The sequence below is a fragment of the Rhinatrema bivittatum genome, chromosome 14 (assembly GCF_901001135.1).
Source record: "Rhinatrema bivittatum chromosome 14, aRhiBiv1.1, whole genome shotgun sequence".
NCBI classification, from domain to species: Eukaryota; Metazoa; Chordata; class Amphibia; order Gymnophiona; family Rhinatrematidae; genus Rhinatrema; species Rhinatrema bivittatum.
The window spans coordinates 76,065,089-76,092,241 of record NC_042628.1 but is presented as its reverse complement, the minus strand read 5'-3'; the positions used below and the strand labels follow the sequence as shown (position 1 = coordinate 76,092,241).

Here is a 27,153-nt window from a genome sequence, read left to right as displayed (position 1 = left end):
ATGATTTTGATCTTTATAACAGTTTCCACTCATTTTCCCAGCACTGAAGTCAGGCTCACTGGTCTATAGTTACCCGGATCACCCCTGGAGCCCTTTTTAAATATTGGGGTTACATTAGCCACCCTCCAGTCATCAGGTACAATGGATGATTTTAATGATAGGTTACAAATTTTAACTAATAGATTTGAAATTTCATTTTTGAGTTCCTTCAGAAACCTGGGATAAATACCATAACCTAAATCTGCTTGGGGTGTCACTTAAACAGCACAAACCTCAATGAACTCTGAGATCACAAAATAAAGGTCTCCACTCAATCCCAACATTACAAACCTCTCACCTGTCACAAACAAGAGAAAGAGTGCTGTCTACAGCGGGTCCTGAACTATGGGATTCTATGCCCGAAGACAGACAAAAAGAAATTCAAACACGACCCGAAAACATGGCTCTTCCAAAACGCATATAACATAACTTAAACTGTCTCATTACATAATCTCATAATAAAATAAACTGTCCGATTTCTCAAATCCATAATATCTAAATAATAAACTCCAACAGAATGATTCTCATGAAAATTATAGTTATGAATCAAATTGTATAAAGAGACTTTACCATCTCCTACATTTATTACCTGTGAACCCTGCCTCAATTAGCAGTCAAGATGTGTTTTTTCCCTTTGTCTGGTCACTTATAATTGTGAATGTTCACGCTGTAAACCGTTGTGATCTAGTGATTCTCACTTGGAATGACAGTATATAAAACCTCCAAATAAATAAATAAATAAATATAGCACAGACTGACATCAGCCTGCCAATATTCCTGAAAAAGACAACTGTAGACAACTGAATAACTCTTGCACTTGAACTGCAACACTATACATGTCCTCCCCCAACCATTTCCTCTTTTCTTTTTTTTTTTATTTACTTCCAGCGAGAAAAAAGCACTAGACTTTGAAGAAAAGGAAATGCTATAACCATAACAGGTAAAGAAGGCATGGTCTTAGATTTCTGCCTCTGACAGTGTCCCTGAGAAGGACAAAGAAAATACAGTAGAGCACAGTACAGTACAGTACAGGCAGCCCAGGGTGGAAGTGTGGGAATGGCCTGCCTGTCCTAGAGGTAAGGAATAATTTCACCTTCTCTGCATTCAGGGAGGTCAGTCCACACAAGTGGGAGGTACCAAGGGAACCTCCTTGTTAGATGGGAAGCTGCCTACACTCCCTGCAACGCCGCTCTGGCAAAAGACGCATCCTCCTGAACACCAACATCCAAACAATAATGCCTGGAGAAGGTATGCAACGAAGATCACGTTGCCGCACTACAGATCTCCGACGGAGATAGCAGTTGTAAATTCGCCCAAGACACCGCCTGTGCTCTGGTTGAATGAGCCCTAATCTGTCTGGGCAGCAGTTTGTCCGCATCCTTATCCCAACATGCTACTGTGGCACGAGAAGCTGTTTCTCTCTTCTTTATTCCCCTGTGAAACACAAAGAGATGATCCAGTTTCCAGACGGTCTCAGTAACCTTAAGATAATGCAACAGATGTCTTCTCCCATCCAAAAAACGCAACCAGTGACATTCATCCTCATATCCACTGCTCTCAACACTATACACAGGCAACATGGGGATGCCACAGACTGATTCAAATGAAAATCCAACACTACTTGGGGCAAGAAGAATTTGCACCGATTGGCATAATCACCAGAAAGGGCTCTCGATAAGCGAGAGCTTGCAATTCCAACATCCACCACACTGAACATATAGTAACCAAGAAGAGAGTGTTCATGGTTAAACACAAAAGGGGCTGCTGAAGAGGACATAATATAGAACCTGCCAAAAAGGTTGACTTAGGGAATAGCCACTGCTATTACTGGCATCAGTAGCATGGAATAGACTTAGTTTTTGGGTACTTGCCAGGTTCTTATGGCCTGGATTGGCCACTGTTGGAAGCAGGATACTGGGCTTGGTCTGGCCCAGTATGGCAATTTCTTAGGTCCCAAAGCAGTACAGGTATTCATAGTGGTGGTTGAATATGCTTAATACCCCTCAGAAATCTGGACACATTCGTATGTGAAGAGAGACGTCTTCCTTGAACTCAACTCCTGTAACAGACCAAGCTGCCACCTGCACCTTTAGCATACTAAGGGCCAACCACTTACACCAACCTTCCTGCAGAAATTCCAGAATCAAGGGAATCGCTGTTCCGATGGGGACACACTGCCGCTCCAGACCAATGCACAAAGGTCCACCAGACATGCACGTTCACCAACGACAGAGAAAATCTTCGAGCTCGCAACACAGTGCTCCCCACTGCCATGGAATAATCCTCATGTAAACTAGTCTCAGCCTCGGTTTCCCAGGAAGGGCAGCCTACCATGGAAACTATCGTCTTCCAGAGGACATGCAGCCAGCATCTCACCTCTCTGGAGCAGCTCTCATACCAGCACTAAAATTTTGAGGAAACGTCTTGTAAGGGATAATACCCATCAGGGCTCTCTGCTCACACCTCCGGACCAAACAAACAACTGAGCAGTTTCCGGACCACAGACAGTACCACAGCCTTGCTCGAGATATATAATCAATGCCAATGCCATTCTAAAAATGGGAAGCCTGACTGCATATCACCCAGGTCGAACCGCATCCGGGGGTCAGATACAGGAGGCCTCGCACTCTCCCACATACAAACATGGCTGCCATTCCCATCCATTCAAATCACCGGCGGGAAGCACAACGACCCAACCTCATCTCGGAGCACTATCTCCTGACAAAACATACTCCCAAGTCCATTTTGTCCTAATAAGGATTTGAGAAGATAAAAAGGGGGTGATCCTTCTTTCAGGCTATAAACATCACCGTCTATAGCAGGGAGGTAGAGAGGGGTAGCTACTAAACTGAAAAAAGGGCAGGTCCAGCACAGCTCTCAATTAGGAGTGCAGCTCAACTCACAACGGAAGGCAAGAACCATTACCTGCCGCAATTGCACATGGCTGCTGTGCAGTTTGTGGAAGTTGGCGAGCAGGCAACACTAGACCTGCCTGACAGAATGGCTTCCCTGCCTGTTTGATGGCAATTCCTCAGGACACTAGAATCTAACTCTTAAGATGGCCGCTGTTCTTACCAGGCTTCTGTCCTTGTGGCGGAAACCGCTGTGAGACTGACCCCACAGTCACACGTATGCTAGAGGAACCCAGGGAGCCTCATTCTGCCGAATATCGCTGGACACCAGAAAGAAAGTCCCCCCTCAGGAGCTGCTCCCTGAACCTACCCCAGGCGTTCCCCATCTGCAGACATGCACGTTCCCTCAAATCACCCCGATTCTACCCGGCTTAGGCCAGGTGTAACATCCCTCACACATCTAAACAATGGCTCTCCATTTTTTTAAACTATCGCACAAAGGCAACCCAAAGCCAAGGAGAGAGCAGGAGCAGTAAAGAAAGTGTGGAGGGGACAGGTGTAGAAGAAGGGGAAAAGAAACGTAGAAGATCCAAAGGAGTCAGAACTCCCTGGAAGCCCCTTGATTCCACTTGCTCCATTGAGGGAGAGAGCACAGGTCTATCACCTCAGGAGCAACTCTTCTTTCTGCAAAATGTTACATCTTTGCAGATTAAAAACAGCCAAGGGATATGCTGAACTGTTCATCCGGCCTAGCCACATCCTAGCTTCCAACCTGGGAAGCATGACCACCATCTACTGGAGACAGAGAATACCGGCTGGCCGATGTCAGTGCAGAGCTGTATGAGCATGGCCTCAGGGAGTCAGTTGATCTGCATCTCTATCTGCTGGTTGGCATGCATAACCCACTTGTGTGGACTGGCCTGCCTAAATGCAGAGGAACAGGCAGTTGTCTGCAAAGATGGTCTTGAAAGAAACCAAATATAAGTTCCTTTCTGCCAACATATTGCTGCTTCAGATAGGTGCATCAAATGGCCCGGGAATCTTTTGGGCACATGTTGTTGTGATCTTCTTTTGGAACGACGGTATATAAAACACCTAAATAAATAAAAATAATGTTTTGGACTTGTCCGGAGACAGGCTGCGTTTGGGGGCATCTCTTGGGTTACCTGAGTGAGTCGATCGGTCAAATAATTCTTTTGCAGGTAAACAAAGTACTTTTGATGGATCTCTCTCTCAGATATTAAAACTAAAGACCTCAGACTTTTCATCAGGAAGGGTTTTCTGTTGGGTTAAAAAAAACGATTCTCCAGTTTTGGAAACCGACTAATACTCCATTCTTTTGGCACTGGCGAGATAAGCTTCACTATGCAGCAGTACTGGGAAATATGGAGATTGGGAGAGCTTTTTTTATGTAAATTCTTGGAGCTATGGGAGCCCTCCCTGCAGCAGCCTGCCCCTAAGGCATGGAGTGGGATTCTTAATTACACAAAATCCTCAGCCCGTTGGGACATCTAAGATCAGAAATGGGGGGATGAGGGGCAGGAGTGTTTTGGGGGGACTGTTAATGTGGGTACTTCTCCGTAGAAAGAGGGGGAAGGGGAAATAAAAAAGAATGTATACATCTGTTTATGTTGTGTTTTCTTGTCTTACCTTAAGTGTTTTGTCTGTTTATGACGCTTGTTCTTTTCAATAAAGTAGTGAGATTGCAATAAGTGAGTCACAGAGGGCATTCCGGTGATAGGGGGAATGGTAAGGGGTAAGGGAGGTCTGAGGGCTGATCAGAAGGTGATAGGCAATATTATAGGTGGTTACTGAGTCCTTTCTTTGTCCGTCACTAAGTGTCCAATCATTTTGACTTCAAAAGTCTTGCATTCCTGGATTGTTTTACATTTTATTTTGATTATCTTGATCACTGATGCTGTGTCTGATTCTGAGAAATGCTCCCCCATGGAGGTGATGCCCTGATCTTCTCTGAGATGTTTGATCTTGTGTCAGTGTGGCTTGTCTTTAATGTCTGGCTTGTCTCACCCATGCAGTCTGCTCTTTCACAGTTTCACAGCAGGAGTAGGATCTGCTTAGGTTGAATGGTTTTCCCTTGCGGATGATTATGGGGGTCCTGTGATATGTGGCATATTGCAGGGGAATGGAGCAAACTCATGGCTCCTCGTCTTATTTAAAGCAGAAAATGTGAAAGAGCAGGCTACATCGGTGAGACAGGCCAAGCAATAAAGGCAAGATTTGATTTACAACGGCACAAGATGAAAGAAGATCAGGCCGACACCTCCATGGGGGAGCACCTTTTGGAACCAGACACTGCCTCAATGACTTTAGGATCAAAATAATCAAAGTAAAATTTAAAACAAGCCAGGAACGCAAGACTTTTGAAGTCAAGATGATCAAAAAGGGCCTCCGAGACCTATCACATTGCTTGCCACCTTCTGATCACCCATGAAACCTCTCTCCGCCCTTTCCCTTTGTCCTATGGAGTCCCGTTTGTATTCATTTATTGCAAGCACACTGCTTTCTATTTTCTGGTAATGTCATCGTTTGCTCATTTGAATTCTGACCTGAAGAAGGAAGTTGTGGCTTTCAAAAGCTGGTCAAGAAACATAATTAGCCCAATAGAAAAGTATCACCGTATACATTTTTTTCGGTTTTTATTGGTTAACCTTTATTTCTGTACCGTCAGGGAAGGACAGTGATACTGGTGCCCAGGGATGAAGCAGCAATGAGAATTTAAAAACAGAACGAGATAAAAAAAAAAGACAGACTGTCGAGAGAAACAGAAAAACACATACAGAGATACTTTACTGGAGAAGGAGAAGCATGCACACAGAGAAGACCGTAACAGAAGCAGAGACAAAGCAGAGACAAAGAGAATGGGCAAGAGGAAAGAGGTGGGAGTCAAAAAGTAAACAGGAGGGAGTCAAAACAGGAGGGAAGGCTTAGCATCCGACGCCTCCTGCCCCTTACCTGTGCCGTCCTTCCCGATGGAGGTGAACTTGTCACTGAAGAGGATGTCCACGTTACTGAGGAGAAACTCCACCACCACAGACTGCACCCGCACCTCCCGGAAGGCGTCCGCTCCGTTCAGCCCCACTGACTCAATCTCCATGGACCTAGGAGAAAGGGAGGGGACGTGAGGCCCAATCCCTGCAGAAAAACTGCCGCCCTGGAAGCTGTTTGTGGCTCTCCATAGGACGGGAATGACCGCATGAAGCATTAGTGTACTGCCGCCACGCAACCTACTCCCAGGCTGAGCTGCTTTGTGGCACGGGCTTCTGGGAGGTCACGGGGAGGGCAAGCTTTAAAGCATTTTACCCATGCAAATCGTCTGCCTGGAAATTGCCCTCTCTCAATCTGGCTAAAAGCATGGGAAGCAATGGGCAGAAGGTGGCATCGCCAAGGGCATGCGAGGTCAAGGAGGGGAATGTGCACACATAGGAGTGAATTTTCAGAGGGGTTCTGCACACAAACGTAGCAGAGATGCTGTTTTATAAATGTCAAGCGCACACGCATATTCTCCCACATATTTTACTGGGGGAACAGAGGGGCAGGGCTCAGAAGTCGGCGTGCACGTTGCTATTTTGTATACATTACTGAATCGGTTTGTAGAATTGTACACCTGCTATCCGACTGGCGCAAGTAAAGGTGAAATTTAAACTTATCTGTTCATTTCCTTTAGTTCTGTCAGACCAGTTCAAACAAGTTGGTTATGTCCATTCTGCCAACAGATGAAGACAGAGGAAAAAGAAAAAAACCTCAATGCTGATTTCACTCCCCCTATGGGGGGTCTGATGCTTTTCTTCAGTGTCTGATGTCAAAGCTAAAACAATGGAAGGCAATTGTTTGTTTTGGTTTCCAAATCACTACCACAACCAAAACCTGATGCAGCCAAGAAACTTCACTCCATGGTCATTAACCCACGGATTAGATAATCCTTACACCAAAGTAATGATCAGGCCAACTACCTTCAGAGTGTACTCGCTGCTGGTTTTCTGAACTTGCCAGACTGAGAGCCCTTGATGGCTGCGGCTGCCTTGGGTGGGTTCTGGACTGGTTTGGCAGGACTAAACGAAGGGAAATTAACAGGTAAGTTTACATTTCACCTTCCTCGTCATCCAAGCTAGAGCAGTCCAGACAAGTGGGACATCCCTAAACTCCACTCAGACCAGGCGGGAGGAAGCAACAACGGCTTTCAGAGCTCTGTGTCCAAGGTGGAGCTTTTCCTAGCCTGCGCACCCTCAGGGAGTTGCTTAGAGACCAGGCCACTGTCCTGCCACTAACCCTCTGGAAAGGCAGGTCCTGATTCTGCCTACGAGGAGTCCTGTACCCTCCGGACCTGTACATGTTTGCTGCAGGAGCCAAAGCGTATTTTTAATTTCTGTTTTTGTTCATTATGTATATTTATCATTGTTAACCGCCTCAGTTGCTTTGGCTGATGTGTGTGGCATACGCAATTTAAATAAATAAAGCGCTCGTTTCCTTGGTTCCTCTTGAAAACAATGCCTTAGAAAAAAAAAACTCTGCTTTTAATAAGCCACACCAAAGAGCTATCCAAGAAAAAAACGTTCACCTACAAAACAATAGGCATGAGAATGGCCATCCTTATCCTGGCCTATATCACCCAACTTTCTCAACGTTATAAGTGCAAAACGTCTGCTTCCGACATAAGTGAAACCCTACCATTAGAAGAGGGATATTTCTGAGCGCTACCCAGGAGACAGACTTCCACAAGAAAGCTCAGAGACGCCCTAAGAGGCTTGGGAGGAAGGGAGGCCAGATCCCATCGAGACTAGGAATCCAAGTCAAGCACAGGACTTGCATTCTTCATTCCCAGGAAGAAAGTTTACCATCCCGAGGAGTAGTGAGGAGGTTCCTGTGACTGAATCCCTTATAGCCAGCCAGATTCAGTCACTGCTCCTGCAAGAGGTGCCTTCATCCCACCTTCCTCTGTTGGAAGGGAAATATTGTCTCCTCCATAAACTGACCTTGCAGGGATCACACCACCGAGACTGTAAACCCTGACACTGAGTAGCCTCGTTATGCAGCCTGGTTCTCTCGACAATCAAAGTTATAAAAGAAAATGGATCTTCTAGGGAAGGACCCTGTGACGGAGGGAAAGGGTGAAGGAGCACACCTGCTTGCACCTTCAGAACTCAGTCTAAGGAACATCCAGGCTTCTGGCAGGAAAATGGATACCGGTCCTGGCTCATGGCAACGAACACGAGGAAGTGGATCGGTAAAATAGGACAAGATTCAATAAAGTCCTATTTTACCGATCTATTTCCTTTTGTTCATTGCTATCAGCCATCTTGGATTGGCTTCTGCTTTGTTTCTTGGGACCCTACCGGTCCTAGTGCTACAAGGATATCCAAACCCTTGCTTTCCTTTCTCAGCTTAAAAATTATTACTCATCTTGGAGCTTCAATGAGCTAATCTGAAACCCACTCTTGTTGGTGCCCCACCTGCCTGCTAGTAGGGCAGAGGCAGGCCTGGCACCACCGGGGGTGCAAACCGTGCAACTGCACAAGACGGTGTTGGGAGCAGAGAGAGGCCCGTGTGGCTTCCGGTGGACCCGATCCCACCGGTTGCGGAAGAAATGGTGGCCCATAGTGCCGCCGGTGGGATTGGGTCCACCAGCAGCAGAAGAAGCAGGAGGCCCATGGTGTTGCTGGGGGACCCAATCCCACCGGCAGTAAAAGAAGGATGCCTGCGATGCCACCGGTGGACCCAATCTCACTGCTGGCAGAAAAGCAGGAGGCCCATAGTGCTGCTGGGGGACCTGATCCCACCACCAGCAGAAGCAGGCGGCCTGTGGTGCTCCCAGTGGATTTATGGTGTGCCTGCAGGGCCGATGCCACAGTGTCGTGTATAAACTAAAAACCTGTTATGTCAGGTGACTCTACTTTGATTATGAGGTAATGCCACATAGCACCATAAGAAAAGATGATGTCATTCAGCATGCATCGTCAGCCATAGCTGCGGCTGCACTAACACTCCCCAGTCACATAATCTCTGACTATGCTCATAATCAGGAAGTAAAGCAATATAAACAATTACAAAAGAAAATATATAACCAGCAGAGGGAAGGCATTTCCGTGCAGTTCCAGGCTTTGTGGAAGGAGCTGAGAACCCACAATAAGGTGACCCCTGATCTAGCCTGGTTTTGCTTTTTTGCGAGCATGGATTGTTCTTAGTGGAACTGGCGCTATTGAATGTTGCATTCTGAGGAGGGTCTGCTCTCACTGCACTCTCACCGGAGGAGGTTTGGTGCCCACACGATGGCGAGGTTCTTCACGTGCATGCTGGTGTCCAGGCTGTGCGTGGCCAGGCGGGCCAAGTGCCGCATGAGAAACTCCAGAGTCCTGAAAAAAACAACAACAAGGAGCATCAGGGTCACAGCTTCAGCTCTGAAACAGCAGGAGCCTGCACAAGCTCAAATATCCCCCTCAATATGAACGCCAATAGATCTGTTATTATAGCTCTGAAGCCTGTTTGCAGTCACCATCACTGCCCGCTCTCTCCTGCTTCTTGTTGTATCTCTGGATCCTGCTTGTTACGTCGGTCAGGCTGTTGTACTGGGGCCTATTCAGGGCTGGCCCATTATTAAATGTTACATAGATTAGAAAACAAACGAAACATCCCTAAAACTATCCTGTGGTATCTGAAATAGTACCAGAACCTGTGGAGATCCAGACACCTACATCAGAGCTCTGACAGGAGGAGCCTGCAGGAACCCCGGACGCCCCCATGATAAGAACAATGAAAGCAAACGGAGTAGGCCGAGGCCATCCCCATTACTAAGGAATCTGCTAGCACTTTGCACTTGTGGCGATCACTATGACAGGAACCTAGCGCAGGGCTCTGTACCTGTAGTGCGGGGGCGGCAGTTGCTGTATTACGTCATGGACACGGACCAACCGATCTTCCTCGCTATGCACAGACATGGCCTCCTGTAAAAGAAAGCAAGAGGAATGCGCCCGGGACTCTTCTTGACATCCAACCGTGGCCTCCACCTCTATTTAGTAATTTATTTGATTTTGTATTCTGCCTGTCGGCACTTTCTAAGCAGATTACATTCAGGTACTGCAGGTATTTCTTTTTCCCCAGAAAGCTTACAACCTACGGCCTGGGTTCACAAAGCCATTATATTTTTATCGCGGGAGAGGCCCAATAACGTTGGGGACAGTTCCATGATATCTGGCCCCTCCCCAGGAACATATCGTGGCGGTGCTGCCACGTTGATTTGTCTTGAGGTAAAAGTCTATGACACAACACAATGCGGCAGGGGTGACGACAAAGCGTGATGGTGACCCCAAAGCATGGGGGAGGGGGGGCCTTAAAGAGCCATGCAGCTCAACCCAGCCCCCCTCTAAAATATGTAAAAATGTCTCCGGGGGTCTTCTCAGACCCACCCCCCCCCACATCCGAGGCGTGCTCAGTGTGCCAGCCGAAGACCCTAGAAACTTTGACAAACGTTTACTGTGCCGGGCTCCATCGGATGATGTCGCCCAACCGTGAGGCCTCCCATCCTGCTGCCCCTGGGAGAACAGCAGCATCTTACTTCTTCCACACCCTGCACACCTGCGGGGCCAGCGGTGCTCTCCCTCCCTCCCTGCACCTCCAGAGTCATGAATCCTACCCTCTGACCTCTGCAATTCAACGGGCAAACACCACCCGCCTCCCCCGTTCCTCCACCCAGACGCCTTACTCACAGCAAACTTGTCATAGAGCTGGTAGGTGAGCAGGGGGTTGGGCAGCTCGCGGAAGTAGAGCTTGCAGAGGGAGCTCACACAGTGAATGTCCTGCAGGTAAGTGTCCCGGGCCAGTTCCGGGATCCTTTCACTGTCAAACTCGTGCCTGTGGCCGAGACAAGAAAGAGGGTAAACCGTGGAATAAGACATTTAAAAAAGAAGACTGGGGAATTAAGGAGTGGAAGAAGGCAGTTTGCTGACGATCGGGCTGATACTGTAAAACGTGTGGGAGAGCCGGCGCTCCTTGCTGGGCGCGCAATTCTGTATGCAAATGAGGGCTCGCGCCAATAAGGAGGCGCTAGGGGCAATAGTTCGTCCCTGGCGCCTCCTTATTAGCGGAGGTGGCTGTCAGCGGGTCCCGACAACCGACGCTCTATTTTACCGGCGTCCGTTTCTGAACCCGCTGACAGCCACGGGTTCGGAACGTGCATTTGCATGTGATGAGCGCTATTAGTTTTCGGGGGGCTTGGCCGCGCATCTTCAATGCGCTGTTACCCCTCACTGTATAAAGGGTAATAGACGGGGGTCAGAAACACACGGCTCCTTGCGTGGTAAATGGCCGAGCACACCGTTCTGTATCGGCCTGTTTATAAGCAATCTTTATGTAAAGCAATACAGAAACCGCAGGCAGTCAGTGACGCACAGCAGAAATGCCCAGGAGAGGAGAGGAGCAGAATTCAAGGCTTTCAAATGATGGGGTCAGTACTGAGCGGGAAGGGGAGTGGGACGTTAGCCAGCTAAAGTTACCTGGCTATATTTTACACCTGGGGGGATTCTGCGCTGCTGCGAAGCGCAGAATTTGTGCTGAATTCCCCCCCTGCGCAGAATAGCAGAGGAGACCCTGACATGCCGCGAAACCTTAAAATCCTGCATCTTTTTTCTGTATTCATTTAAAATGTCATGTAAATTGTGTTATTTTCACCAATATAAAGTTTGCAGAATGTTTTGTGTGCAGAATTCCCCCAGGAGTAATACTCAGACGAGATATTCAGCAGGACTTAACTGGTAAAGCCTCTTGTGGAATACACATTACCCGAATAACCTTAGGACAGCACTTTCCCGCCTCTTTTTATCTGAGTAATGACTTACCTGACTAAAAGTTATCTCTTCACTAGCCCGGGAAGCTGAAAACTCAGGCTTTGTCTGGCTAAATCCGGAATTTGACTGGGCAAACGTTTTTGAATATTGACCTTTATATTACAAACATACACAAGTGGAAACTGACAAAACTCTGTGGAAAGTTTTTTGCAGTTGGTGAAAGAAAAGAGCAGTTAGCAATGCATTTTTTGAAGGCAGCAGTCAATCTTGCACTGAACTTTGATCCAGAGGCTTTGTAACTGGGTGCTCCTCCAGTCCATGGACTTTATCTATTTTATTTATTTCCAGACTTTTATGGACAGTTCATCCAGTACCTGGCTGACCAGAATGGTGTTCAGCAAATAATCAACATCTTACAAAAATCAATTATACATAAAAATGAATAAAATAAACAGTAAAACAATATTAAAATATAAAAGATTAATAGGAACATAAAACATAAAAACATAAAATCTGTGCAACCTAAAACCACTAGGGAGTAGGCAGACAGGAGACCCCAATAACCAAAAGCTTCAATACAGAGCACCAATTCAAACCGGGCAATAAAGGAAAATTGGCTCTTACCGGATAATTTTCATTCCTCGATTACTACAGATCAGTCCAGACAAGTGGGTTCTGTATCCCTTCAAGCAGATGGAGGCAGAGAATCAAAAGTTTTCAGGCTCTGCTACTTAATTAAGACTGCCACTTGCAGTCCCTCAGTATTGACCTCGGAGATGTCTGCTCCCAAAAACTCAAATGATTTCCATCTGGGGCGAGCAGAGATTCAAAGTTGGATCACCCCATAAAATCTGGACCCCCAACCTCCAGGGTAATGAACAAACTTTCAACCCCAACAGTTTAACCTATATACAATATTCGCAAACATTTTCATTTCATAAACATCCAGAAGCGGGAAAGATCTTTCGCAAAAATAAAGGGACAGGGTTCTGGACTGATCTATGGTTTTCCAGGAAAGAAAATTATAAGGTAAGAACTAGTTTTCGTTTCCTGTTCATATCCCAGATCAGTCCAGACTAGTGGTTTATGGCATCTACGCAGTCACGGCAGATGAAGCACTTGAGCCTGCAACCTGACCACCCTCTCCAAGGGCAAGGAACACCTTGTTTAAACTAGTAACAAACCGCACCCCCAGATATTCCAATGACTGGGCCGGCTCCAGATGGCTCTTTGCTAGGTTTATCACCCAACCCAAGGATCTCAAGCGCTCCATGATGTCTCGAACGGAATGACAAGCAAAACCTCAAAACTAGAACCTTCATATTAATTATAACAACTCTCTCAAAAAACTCTTCAATCTTCGTGAAACGAATAAAAAAATGAAAACTTCAATGTGGAAAAATTTTTTTAAGGAAGGGAAGGAATGTTTCATATACAAGATCATAACTCCCCAACCGGGGTAATATGACTATAAAGTGTAATCATAAACATCCCTCCTCCGACCCGTGTGTGCAGTATGTGTACAAAACAGTGTTACAATGAATATCCTTTTTTTTCTTACGGGTGCCCATGAATATCCTTTTTTTTCTTACGGGTGCCCATTGATAATTTTTCGAACGGAATGACGGCACTCTATCTCCAACTTCGCTCAAATGAGTCAATCGTCCAGGTACAGATGTACCAGAATCCCTTCCTTTCTGAGGGCTGCCGTCAACACCACCATAACCTTCGTGAAAGACCTTGGTGCGGTCACCAAACCGAAGGGTAGCGCTCAAAACTGAAAATGCTCTCTGAGCATCGTGAATCATGGAAGTTTCTGATGGTCTGGCCTTATTGGAATATGCAGGTACGCCTCCGTTAGAGCTAATGAAGCAAGAAACTCTCCCTTGCACACCGCTGCCATCATCGTCTGCAGCATCTCCATACAGAAACGTGGTACCTGCAGCACTTCATTGACCTTCCGCAGATCAAGATTGAGCCAAAAGGTGCCCTCCTCCTTGGGAACTACAAAGTAAACTCACTATCTACCTACTCCCTGCTCCCCTGGAGGAACCGGAGCGATAGCCTCCAGTTGCTGCAGCCTCAGCAACGTGTCCCGCACCGCTACCCTCTTGCGCAAGAAGCGCAACGGGATACCATATAGGCCTCCCTGATTGGGTGCGAAAATTCTAAGGCATAACCATCTCTTATTGCTTTCAAGACCCATTGATTGGACGTGATCTTGGTCCATTCCTCGTAAAAGAGGGTTAACCTACCTCCAACGGCTTCCAGGGAAGAGTGGACTGGCCCTCCTTCATTGGGAGGTTTTACTTCCTCCAGCCCCCCTAGCCGATATTTCTGGAAGGTCTATGAGAGCTACGAAAGGACTGCTGCTTTTCAGCAACTTGTTTCTGTGTCAAGGCGGAAAAATTTCTATTGGAACAAAACTTGCTTATTTCTCGAAAGGACAAACATGGTGGAAAGCTCTTCTTGATGGTCTTCTTGTCCTCAGGTACCATGTTCCCTTTCGACTTCCACAAATGCTTCATCAATAGTTCCAGATCTTCTCCGAACAACAGCTTCCCTTTAAAGGGGAGATTACACACCTGCGTTTTTGACCACACATCCGCCACCCAAGTGGAGTCTCCAAGCTGCTACGATGGACACCATATTCTTGGCTGACGTTCAGACCATGTCATACAATGCATCTGCCACACAGGCACGACGAGTAAGGTGATCACATTTGCGGATGACACAAAATTAAGCAGAGTAGTTAAATCTCAAGTGGACTGTGATGAATCGCAGGAGGACCTTGTGAGACTGGAAGATTGAGCTTCCAAATGGCAGAGGAAATTTAACGTGGACAAGTGCAAGGTGATGCATATAGGGAAAAATAACCCTTGCTGTAGTTACACAATGTTAGGTTCCATCTTGGGAGTTACCACCCAGGAAAGAGATCTAAGCATCATAGTGGATAATACATTGAAATCATCGGCCCAGTGTGCTGTGGCAATCAAAAAAGCAAACAGAATGTTAGGAATTATTAGGAAGGAAATGGAAAATAAAACGGAGGATGTCATAATGCCTCTGTATCACTCCATGGTGAGACCGCACCTTAAATACTATGTGCAATTCTGGTCACCGCATCTCAAAAAGGATACAGCTGCAATGGAGAAAGTGCAGAGAAGGGCGACCAAAATGATATGGGACATGGAACGGCTGCCCTATGAGGAAAGGCTAAAGAAGTTAGGGCTGTTCAGTTTGGAGAAGAGATGACTGAGGGGTGATATGATAGAAGTTTACAAAATCATGAAAGGACTTAAACAAGTTAATGTAAATTGGTTATTTACTCTCTCAGATAATAGAAGGACCAGGGGGCACTCCATGAAGTTAGCAAGTAGCTCATATCTTTTTTTATTTACACTTTATTATATTTCATAACATTACATGAAATAATAAAAAACAAACAGGAAAAATATCTTATCAAGATAAAAAGAAACATTTTTTGGAGTAAAGGAGAAATTACTTACCTGATAATTTCGTTTTCCTTAGTGTAGACAGATGGACTCAGGACCAGTGGGTTATGTGCTCTTCTGCTAGCAGATGGGAGATGGAGTCAGATTTCAAAGCTGACGTCACCCTAGATATACCCCTGTAGTGACCTCAGCTCCTCAGTATCCTCTTCAAAAAGCCATTGTGGATATATATTTGCTTAAATAACTTGATTAAAACTGATTAAATTTAACTGAACTGATTTCAAAAACAGGAGATTGCCAGTGCACTCAACCAATTAATGCCGACACTGGACAAACTGCGGGTGCGTTGAACTAGGGGTAGGCAACGGCTTAACCATATTTGCTTAGTCTCGAGTTTCTCTTTCCAAGGCCCTCCTTTTCTGGGGCACCCATGGGTGGGATGCTGAGTCCATCTGTCTACACTAAGGAAAACGAAATTATCAAGTAAGTAATTTCTCCATTTCCTAGCTTGTAGCCAGACGGACTCAGGACCAGTGGGATGAACAAAAGCTACTCCTGGACAGGGCGGGAGGCTGCCCGTGGCCCACTTAGTTCTACCCTTGTGAAGGCTGCGTCTTCTCGAGCCTGAACATCCAGGCGGTAGAACCTGGAGAAGGTGTGTAAGGAGGACCACGTCGCCGCCCGACAGATCTCGGCGGGTGACAGCAGCTTGGTTTCTGCCCAAGATACTGCCTGGGCCCTAGTAGAATGAGCCTTAACCTGCAGTGGTCGGGGCTTTCCTGCCTCTATGTAGGCTGCCTTGATTACTTCCTTGATCCAGCGAGCTATGGTCACCCATGAGGCTGCTTCCCCTCGATTCCTCCTACTGTGGAGAACGAACAAGAGATCCGTTCTGATCTTTCGAGGTATCGCACCAGGAGTCTGCTGATATTTAGATGGCAAAGAAGGCTCGAGTCTTCCGAGTCATTATGTTCATCCGGGGATGGTAGGGAGATGGCTTGGTTCAAATGAAATTCAGAAACCACTTTCGGTAGGAAGGAGGGGTCAGTGCGCAGCTGCATGGTTTCAGGAGTGAACCTAAGGAAGGGTTCCCGACAGGATAGTGCATGTAGTTCGGAGATGCGACGAGCTGAACATATTGCCATCAGGAATACCATCTTCAATGTTAAAAGGCGTAGTTACAGACCGCACGTTGGTCTGAAGGAAGCCCCCGCTAGGAAGTCTAATACCAGATTGAGGTTCCATAGGGGCACCAGCCACTTTAGGGGTGGCCGAAGTTGCTTAATCCCTTTTAGAAAGTGGGTCAAATCCGGATGAGCTGATAGACGGATTCCGTTCACTTCGACTCTGAAGCAGAAGAGGGCTGCTACTTGCACCTTGAGGGAGTTGAGTGACAACCCCTTCTTCATACCGTCCTGTAGGAACTCCAGAATCATGGGGATCTTGGCCGTCCGCAGGAGTATCCCGCGTTCCTCGCACCAGGCTTCGAATATTCTCCCGTACGTATGCCAGAGATTCTGAGAACTTATGCGTGCGGAGCAGGGTGTCAATCACGGCCTTCGAGTAACTGTGCTTCTTCAGGTGAGTCCTCTCTAGGACCAGACCATAAGAGAGAATCGAGATGGTTCTTCGTGAAGAATCGGGCCCTGCTGGAGAAGGTCCTTGTGTGGAGGAAGGCACAGAGGGCTCCCCGCAAGGAGTCTTTGCATGTCTGCGTACCATGGGCATCTTGGCCAATCCGGGACCACTAGTAGAACTAGTCCCCTGTGGTGTTCTATCTTGCGGATGATCTTGCCCAGTAGTGGCCATGGTGGAAAGGCGTACAGTAAGTCTTCCTCTGGCCAGGTCTGCACGAGAACGTCGATCCCTTGGGAGTGTGGCTCTCATCTGCGGCTGAAGAACCTGGGCACTTAGGTCCATGGCTGGGAGGCCCCAGCGATTTACTATCAATTGGAAGGCTGTGGGCGACAGTGTCCATTCCCCCGAGTCCAGGCTTTCCCTGCTGAGGAAGTCTGCTGAGACATTGTCTTTCCCTGCGATGTGGGAGGCCGAGATCCCTTGTAGGTTTACCTCCGCCCATGCCATGAGGGGGTCTATCTCCAGCGACACCTGCTGGCTCCTGGTTCCTCCCTGGCGGTTGATGTAGGCAACCGTTGGTTTTTTTATCCAGTTAAATCTACCCGGGTAACTGTTCAAGCTAACAGGTAATATTCAGTTATAGTTTGTTAGGTTTCAAAGTTATCTGGCTAACTTTATTCAGGGATACATCCCGTTGAATATCCATGTTAACTTTTCCACTTAACTTTATCTGGATAAATAGTTGTTGGAGGCCTTTTTGAATATTGGCCTCCAGGAGGAAAGGTCAGGGGTGGTGGATAACCGCAATCACCATCAGCAGAGGCACAACTGAAGTGTGCCTGGGTCATTTAGAGAGGGACATTGCTAGAAGAGAGATGTATATGACTAGAGACTGAGTAGGATCTGCGGTGACATGGTAAGCAAGCGTAATGCGGCGCAACATACGACTTATTTGTATATAATGTTCTTGATTTGTCCCTCTCTGTACTTCCAACCTCTTTATTCTGCTCACTATTAAATTATGCTCATCCAGGCTTCCTTTAAATAAATAACCAATTAATTGTTGCTTTTCCTTATATCTCTTATTTATCAATTGTTAAAAATTTGCCTATACTTATACCTTTTTATCCTTTAGTTCCTTGTTATCTCTGTTGCTAAGTTGTGTTTCATGTGAACCGATGAGATGTTCCCAACGTTCATCGGTATATAAAAGCCTCTAAATAAATAATAATAATAATAATAATAACTGCATAGACAGAGAGGTCCTTATCTGCCAACAGCTGGATGCACGACTCAGAGACAGTGTAAGCTTTATGGCAGAGTGTGAGGGCTTCAGGCACTGCCCCCAGGACTTACCGAAGCTTCTGGATGTTCGAGGAGATGCCAGAGAGGCGATAGATGCCGTCCACAATCCCGTGCTTCTCAATGAACTCTGAGCAGCAGCGCAGGACCTGTGGAACTGAGAGAGAGGGATACGGGTGTTTGTGGAGAGCGAGAGAAGGGGGAGCACAAGGAGGAAGAGGAGGGAGATGATAGTTTGATGACCCTGTACCCTGTGCAGGGTAATGCAGATTGTCCTGATTATGAAGGACAGAGCCTCTATCGCCATGCTGAGGTACTGCCTAACAACACACTCAGAAACTGAATGATGTGATTGAGAGATCAAAGCCCATGCATCTTACAGCAACCATCAGCTCTCACTTATTTTATCAGTCCACCAATATGTTTTTATCTTTCTGCAAACAGCAAACTGCATATTTGTTCAATTTCAATTAAAGGGCATTTTATGTGCAAAATGCAATTTAAGGAGCTGTAACTAAGCAAAACAGAATTAACATTTAATTTCATCTGCAGTCATCTTGTTTTCCCCGTAAAGATGTGGGAAACAATCTGCGGACTCTTCTGCTCTTTATGCAGGCTTTTATTTGCATAATTTTCTCTCTGGTTCTTTTTCCGCTAACAGAAATGAAACTATGTGATCCCGTGTGGGAGATCTTGGTTTGAGTCCCACCTCAGAATTCTGGGATGCCGAGGAGGTTCACCGCCTGAACAGGAGCCACTGCACAGGTCAGACCTGGAGTCCACGTTAGCCGCGTTTCAGAGGGAGACAAGGTCTGGGGCTCCTGACCCAGCGTGATCACTGTGATGGCTGAACTCGATGAAGGGCAGCAAAAAAAGCGAGCAGACAATGCAGCTTCCAGAGAGCAATGATAAGATTGCATCAAACTCTAAGGTCATGCTGACAAGGTCATCCAGGGCAGAGTTGTAGCAGCGTTTTGGTGCACCCTCAGATATAACTTGAGGGGGAGAGGGATGGGGATGGGGTAGATCACCTAGCATGGGCAGCAGGATTGCTTGGCTACACTCCCTAGCTAACAGCAAAAAGAAGTGACCTCCGGCAAGTGGTTGCTGGATCTCCTTAGTTCAGAGGGCAAATGACTGCTGGGAATAATGGGACAAACGGTGCTTATCTGCTGCCACCCCCCTCTCATGCCACCCCCCCACCTCCCACAGAGGTTGTCAATGAAGGCTCAGGACACCAGGACACAACAGAGACTGGAACACAAAGGAGCAGGAGGGAGCTGCCAGCCACCCACAAAACAAGGAGATTTACACTTTTCTCTCCCAAACTTCTGAGCGAACCAATCAAAGCAGCAGCCTGATTACATAATGCTGTATGCAGCTGGAGCCTGAGGAAAGGGACAACCAAGGAAATGAAACCCAGAAATAGGAAATTCTTACAATCCCACTGAACAGAAAGTTCGGAATAAACTCTTAGCTTCATTTTATGGACTGTTTTTGCAAAACCCTTGAATCTGGTCTTTAGAGACAGCGCACGTTCAAACAGTTAAGGAAATGTAAAAATAAAGAAGCAAAACAATCCATGGAAAGTCTAGAACTGTTATTATTTTAAGGATAAAGAGATTGGTCTTATGCGTACATAGAATTCCTAAGAGAACAAAAAAAAGAGGAAACAGATTTGAAGAAAAAAATGGAGAAATTACATACCTGATAATTTTGTTTTCCTTAGCGTAGCCAGATGGACTCAGGACCAATGGGTTTATGCTCCCCTGCCAGCAGATGGAGACAGAGTCAGGTTTCAAAGCTGACGTCACCCTAGATCCACCCCTGCAGTGACCTCAGCCCTCCAGTATTCTCTCAAAAGCCATTGTGGACATACTATAGAAAAAACTTGATTAAAAATGGATAACCGTAACTGTACTCAACCAAACAAACGCTGAATCCCAGCAAGATTATAGCTGCCCTGATCCAGGGACTGGATGACTGCTTACACGTACTCTCTTGGAATCAATATCCACTCCATGAGTGAATCCGTGGCACCGTTCTTGGGCAGCTGTGGGCGAGATGCTGAGTCCATCTGTCCACACTAAGGAAAACAAAAATTATCAGGTCAGTAATTTCTCCATTTTCCTAGCGTGTAGCCAGATGGATTCAGGACCAATGGGATGTACAAAAGCTACTCCCGATCGGGGAGAGAGGCTGCCCGCGGTCCGTTTAACACCGCCCTTGTAAAGGCTGCGTCATTCTGGGCCTGAATATCCAGGTGATAGAACCTGAAGGTGCGCAAGGAGGACCACATTGCCACTCAGCAGATATCGACAGGAGACAGCAGTTTAGCTTCCGCCCATGAGATCACCTAAGCGCGAGTGGAATGAGCTTTAACCTGAAGGGGTAATGGGTTTCCTGCCTCAAAAATAGGCTCCCGTGGCCACCTCCTTAATCCAGCAAGCTATGGTAGCCCGCGAAGCTGGTTCTCCCCGCTTCCTCTTCCACCATGAAGGACAAACAGGCGGTCCGTCTTTCGGACCGATTCTGAAACTTCCAGATACCGCACCAAAAGTCTACTGCCATTCAAATGGGGGAGGCGGTATTCTTCTGCATCCTTGTGCTTATCTAGGGATGGCAACGAAATGGACTGATTCAAATGAAACTCCGAGACTCCCTTGGGTAAGAAGGATGGAACAGTATGAAGCTGTAACGCTCTTGAGTCATCCGGAGGAACAGTTCCCGACACAACAATGCCTGCAATTCAGAGATGCGACGTGCCAAGCTTATAGCGACCAGGAACACCGTTTTCAAGGTTAATAAACACAAGGAAAGATTACGCAGCAGCTGAAAGGAGGGCCCTGCCAAATATACCAATACTAGATTAAGATTTCACATGGGAACCGGCCCCCATAGGGGTGGCCAGAGGTGCTTCACTCCTTTCAAAAATGAGCTGACAGGCGGGTTCCATTCACCTCACCCTGAAACAGAAGAAAGCAGTTACCTGGACCTTCAAGGAGTTAAGGGTCAAACCTTTATTCAAGCCATCCTGCAAAATTCCAGAATTAGTGGGATTTTCACCACCTGAGGGGAGACACCGCGTTCCTCGCACCAGGCCTCAAATACTCTCCAGACTACTTTTAAATTAATTTTATTTTCAATTTGTATTGCTTATTTGAATTTTTTTATTGTTTTTCCTTTAAGTCTTTGTATTTTTTAATTGTGCACCGTCTAGAATGTCTACAGACTGACTGTATATAAAAGAAATTTAAAAATCAAATAAATAAATAAACATACATTAGGGACGTAGAGTACTTCTGCGCGCAGAGTAAGGTGGCAATTATTGCTACAGAATATCCTCGCTTCATCAGGTGAGCCATCTCAAAGGCCCAGACCGTAAGACAGAATCGAGTTGAAGGCACAGGGGGGTCACTGCCAGGAGTCTTTGCATGTCTGCATACTATGGACGTCTGGGCAAATCTGGAGCTACTGGTAGGACCCTGTGGTGCTCGATTCTGCAAATGACCCCTGCCCAGCAGGGGCCATGGTTGGAAGGCATTTAGCAACTCTTCTTCCAGCCAGGTCTGAACGAGAGTGTCGATCCCTATGGACCACTGATCTCTTCTGCGACTTAAGAATTGGAGAACCTTCGCATTGTAAGATGCGGCCAGCAGGTTGATGGACAGGAGACACCAATTGGTCAACAAAATCCATGCTCCTGGATCCAGACTCTCCCTGCTTAGACAGTCTGCTCTGACGTTCTCTTTTCTCCTGCAATGTGGGAGGCAGAGATCATCTGTAAATGTATTTTCGCCCATTCCATAAGGAGATCTATCTCCTGTGACACTTGCTAGCTCTTGGTTCCACCTTGGCGGTAGATGTAGGCTACCATCGTTGCATTGTCTGATATTACATGGACCGCTTGACCCTGGGGGTCTGTGGCTGAATTGTAGACTCGCCAATCTGACTGTTCGGGCTTCCAGGCAGTTGATGTTCCAGAGTGCCTCTTCCTCAGTCCAACGTCCCTGGGCCGTCAGTTCTTGACAGTGAGCTCCCCAGCCCTGGAGGCTCACGTCTTTTGTGAGGACCAGCCAGTTCGACGAGGACAGGGGTACACCCCTGCTCAGATGAGCTTCCTGCAGCCACCACTGGAGCTGAGAGAATACTCCCATCGGTAAGTGGAGGTGAATCGAATAGTCTTGAGTCTGTGCATTCCAACATGACAGTAGTGAGTGTTGAAGTGGTCACATGATGGCAGCACTACTTCCAGGGTTGCCTCCATCAAACTGAGAAATTGGAGATAGCTCCACACAGTAGGGCGTATTGTGCCATTCAACTAACATCACTTGGGACATCAACTTCCTATCCACGTGCTCGGAAGGAAGACTTTGCACTGCTTTGTGTCAAACCGGACTCCCAGAAATTCCAAGGACTGGGAGGGCTTAAGACTGCTTTTGTCCAGGTTTATGACTCAACCAAGTTCCTGAAGCAAGAGGCAACCCTGGAAGTAGTGCTGCCATCATGTGACCACTTCAACACTCACTACTGTCATGTTGGAATGCACAGACTCAAGACTATTCGATTCACCTCCACTTACCGATGGGAGTATTCTCTCAGCTCCAGTGGTGGCTGCAGGAAGCTCATCTGAGCAGGGGTGTACCCCTGTCCTCGCCGAACTGGCTGGTCCTCACAAAAGACGTGAGCCTCCAGGGCTGGGGAGCTCACTGTCAAGAACTGACGGCCCAGGCAGCCTCCTGGAGAGTTTCTTCCACGGACTTGGCCTGGATCAACCAGTCATCCAGGTACGGGTGCACCAGGATTCCCTCTTCTCAATGCTGCCGCTACGACCACCATAATCTTGGAAAATGTTCTGGGGCTGGTGGCCAGGCCAAAGGGCAGTGCCTGGAACTGATAATGGCGACCCAACACCTGGAAGCATAGGATACATTGGTGTTCTTGACAGATTGGAATATGTAGGTAGGCCTCAGATAATTCCAGGGAGGTTAAGAACTCTATCAAGTGTACGGCCATTATCACAGAGCGTAGGGTTTCCATGCGGAAATGATTCACTCGTAGATGTTGGTTGACACTCTTGAGGTCCAGGATGGGGCGAAAGGAACCTTCCTTCTTGAGTATTATGAAATAGATGGAATAACGCCCCGTATTTTCCTAAGGCGCAGGTACTGGGATAATAGCCCTCATCCTGAGGAGCCTTAAAAGAGTAGTCTCCACTGCCTGCTTCTTGTGCTGGGAGTGGCAAGGAGACATCATGAAATTCCAGTGCATATCTTTCTTGTATGACCTCCAGTACCCATTTGGCTGAAGTGATCTCAATGCACCGCTGGTAGAAGAGGGACAGTTGACCCTCAATCTCCTTGTTCTGAAGGTGGATCAGCAAAATTTCATTGGGGGGTTCGGGATGAACCTGAACCTAAGGCCTGCCCCTCTCTTGGGCTGTTGACTACGAAAGGACTTAGACCTCTCAAAGAGCTGAAACCACCAAAATGTCGAGTTTCTATAGGGTCAAAAGTGTTGGGAGCCCCTGGATCGGCCCCTCAGAAGCGAGGGGCACTGTAACTGCTTTCTCTTATCTTCTGGTAGCCGGGGAACTGGAGATTCGCCCCATTTACTGGCCAGCTTTTCCAATTCGCTTCCAAAAAGGAGTGATCCTTTAAAGGGCACCTTTGTAAGATTCGCCTTGGAAGTTGCATTTGCTGACCAATTCCACAGCCATGGCTGTCTTTTGGCCGCCACCACTGAAACCACTCCTCTGGCTGAAGTACGGATAAATCTGAGCCTGCGTCAGCTAAAAAGGTGGTGGCGGGTTCCATAACCACTCTGGAATTCACTCCCGAGTCATCCACCTCCCGAGAGAGGAGTAAGCATAAACGAGCTACCAGGGCACAACAAGAAGCAATCTGTAAGGTCATTGTTACTGCATCAAAGGACTGTTTAAAGATGGACTCCATCCGTCTATTGTGCACATCCTTTAAGGCCGCTCCTCCCTCTACTGGGATAGTTGTTCGCTTAGAGACGGCACAGACCAGCACATCCACTTTAGGGAAACACAAATTCTCTCTCACTGCCGGATCCAGTGAGTATAAACTTCTAATGCTTGCCCCCCTTTAAAATTTGCTCTGGGCATCCCATTCCAGGTTAATCAACTCCTGGAAGGCTTCCAGTACTGGAAAGTAGCAAGAGGCTTTCCATAGGGAAATCAGAATGGGATTCTTCTTTGGTTCCGTCATAGAGTCCGCTCCAGGAACTCCCAGCATCTTCAGGGTCTGGGAAACCAGGGCCGGCAATTCGTCTCTATGGAAAAACCGTAACATGGTCCAATACAGTTCTAAACCAGGGGGAATTTCCCCATTTTCCAAGGAATTTGTATCCTCCACTTTGTCCGTGGCATCCTGGTCCCTGCCAGGGATACCCTTGGTGAGGTGAGGCATGCCTCGAAGTCTGCCGATAGGACTGGGAGAGGGAAAGCTTACCGGCTTAGGTTCCGTCCAGACAGGGGCAAGTGAGGTAGCAAACTGCGCCTGCACAAAGGCTTGAAGGCCCTGGAAAAATTCCACCCAAGAGAAGTCGGGTCCATGCCTAGCCCAGGAGGTACTGGGGTAGGTGCTGCTGGATTTTCCTCTTCCATGGATGACCCAGTCCTGGGGGTACTCAGATCCAGAGTACTTTCAGTTAAGGCTGTGGCTAGCCCATCCTCTGAATAGGAGGAGCCAGGCTTAGCAAAGTCCGGGGAGGCCAACTTTAACAATGCTGACATAAGTTGGAATCCAGGTCAGACTGTGAAGCCCTAATATGACAAGCAGCACAGAGAGAAAGGCGCTTATGTTTCTTGGCTGCCAGAGCCATTGGCGGCGGTAACTGTGTGTTCTGTTGGCTCGCGCTTAAAATTTTCTGGTCACAGATTTCGGGCGCCTAGGTGGGATGCAGCAAGGCACACGCACAGCCCCTGCGCCTGGCTTTACCTGTACTCGCATACGTAGGATGTGCACGTATGTACGCACGTGATGTTATGTGCACAGCACATGCGCAGAGCCGATGCACTGCACGTACTGACGTTTTATGGAGGGCAACACGGCACACACAAAGACGCGCACAAGATGGCGCCACCGCGGCCTACCATGCAGTGTGCCGACCAAGCCTAAAGCGGGGTCTAGCCCACCGGGGGGGCTGCTCAACTCACTTGGAAGACCACTTCCTCTTACCCCGAGATCGGGAACGACGTTGGTACGGGCAAGGACACTGGAGGAATTTCTTACCGCAGCCCCTCCAAACGTCTGAATCGGAGGTAAATTTTCTTCTCTCTCTCTTTTTTTTTTTTTTTTTTAACTTATCTATGCTCAGCGCTTACCGGCTGAGTACAGACACAGTCTCCGGCTGCGGGAGGAGAGGGCTTTGGCTGACACCGCCGCGCTCTGCTTCCTGCACCCACTGCCTTTCAGCAGCTTAAGCAGCAAAGTCCACGCCAGGAACCGGCTACCGGACTAAGGCTCACCTCTGAGGGATCTCGGAAAACACCTCAGGAATTCTCAACTGGGGGAGGGACCTTTAGGTATCACCACAGGAGAGCAGGGCTCAATTTGTTTCTCCAATTTAAATGTAAAATTTCTCCTTCCAAAAAGTACAGCAATCCCCATAGGGAGAGCTACGTCCACCATCTGCAGGAGACGGGGAAACTGAAGGGCTGAGGTCACTGCAGAGGTGCATGTACGGTGATGTCAGCTTTGAAATCTGACTCCGTCTCCATCTGCTGGCAGGGGAGCAGAACCCATTGGTCCTGAGTCCATCTGGCTATACGCTAGGAAAACACAGAAATATATATTAAAAATAAAAAGAAGAAAAAGATATTACCACATCTCATTTAGTCAACAAGTCTGCCACATTTTTGCTTAGAGTTACTGGAACACTGGGGGTAACACGTGGACTGGTTCTGGGCCTTCCTGCCCCCTTACCATCATTGCCAGAGTTCATGAGGTGCTCGCCAAGGTCACAGCCAAAGACGCGCTCCTTCAGAATCCCGCGCTGCTTCAGCCGCTGCTTGCTGGGCCGTGATTTCATGAAGGTGCGCAGGAAGCCCACCAGCTTGCCATGCTTCTTGGCTACTGCAGGGAGGAGGAAGGGAAGCAAAGTCAGAATGTGTGCGCTGAAGAGGGCTTTCACATGGTCAGTATCATCCCTAGTTCTCATGTATATTCAAACCTAGAAGCTGACAGCAAACAAAAGACCTCCAGGCCCATCCAATCTTTGCTCATTCTCCCTTCCTGCTGCAATATCACCGACCAGGATAAAGGCTGGAACAGGCACAGAGAATCCCCAGGCTTATCCCCCACTCTCCCACCACAGAGGATCCTCTGGGCCTGTCCTAGGGTTTTACTCCTCACTGCTAGGGATCCTCTGTGCCTGTCCTAGGGTTTTACTCCTCACTGCTGGGAATCTTCTGTGCCTGTCCCAGGGTTTTACTCCTCACTGCTGGGAATCTTCTGTGCCTGTCCCAGGGTTTTACTCCTCACTGCTGGGGATCCTCCGAGTCTGTCCCAGGGTTTTACTCCTCACTACTGGGGATCCTCTGTGCCTGTCCCAGGGGTTTACTCCTCACTACTGGGGATCCTCTGTGCCTGCACCAGGGTTTTACTCCTCACTACTGGGGATCCTCTGGGCCTGTCCCAGGGTTTTACTCCTCACTACTGGGGATCCTCTGTGCCTGGCCCAGGGTTTTACTCCTCACTGCTGGGGATCCCTCTGTGCCTGTCCCAGAGTTTTACTCCTCACTGCTGGGAATTCTCTATGCCTGACCCAGGGTTTTACTCCTCACTGCTGGGGATCCTCCGTGCCTGTCCCAGGGTTTTACTCCTCACTGCTGGGGATCCTCTGTGCCTGTCCCAGGGTTTTACTCTTCACTACTGGGGATCCTCTGTGCCTGCACCAGGGTTTTACTCCTCACTACTGGGGATCCTCTGTGCCTATCCCAGGGATTTACTCCTCACTACTTCCATCTGGAAGCCATCTTTAGACACAATGTGCCTGTTCCAGGGTTTTACTCCTCACTGCTGGGGATCCTCTGTGCCTGTCCCAGGGTTTTACTCCTCACTGCTGGGGATCCTCTGTGCCTGTCCCAGGGTTTTACTCCTCACT

General features: G+C 47.7%; 1 protein-coding gene across 2 annotated transcripts in view; it reads right to left on the bottom strand.

Annotated features, from left to right (window-relative positions):
* Nucleotides 1-5,779: 5,779 nt before the first annotated feature.
* LOC115076193 (rho GTPase-activating protein 33-like) overlaps nt 5,780-27,153 on the bottom strand; it is a 141,854-nt gene continuing 120,480 nt past the window's right edge. The window contains exons 12-17 of one of the 2 annotated variants that reach the window (XM_029577366.1): nt 25,974-26,123; nt 18,076-18,178; nt 10,610-10,754; nt 9,765-9,847; nt 9,152-9,259; nt 5,780-6,010 (exon numbers count right to left, since the gene is read on the bottom strand). In XM_029577366.1, the coding sequence (XP_029433226.1) occupies nt 5,818-6,010; nt 9,152-9,259; nt 9,765-9,847; nt 10,610-10,754; nt 18,076-18,178; nt 25,974-26,123 (782 nt within the window). In that variant the 3' untranslated portion in view covers nt 5,780-5,817. The remainder of the gene's footprint in view (nt 6,011-9,151; nt 9,260-9,764; nt 9,848-10,609; nt 10,755-18,075; nt 18,179-25,973; nt 26,124-27,153) is intronic. The other variant, XM_029577367.1, reaches the window with a different exon arrangement.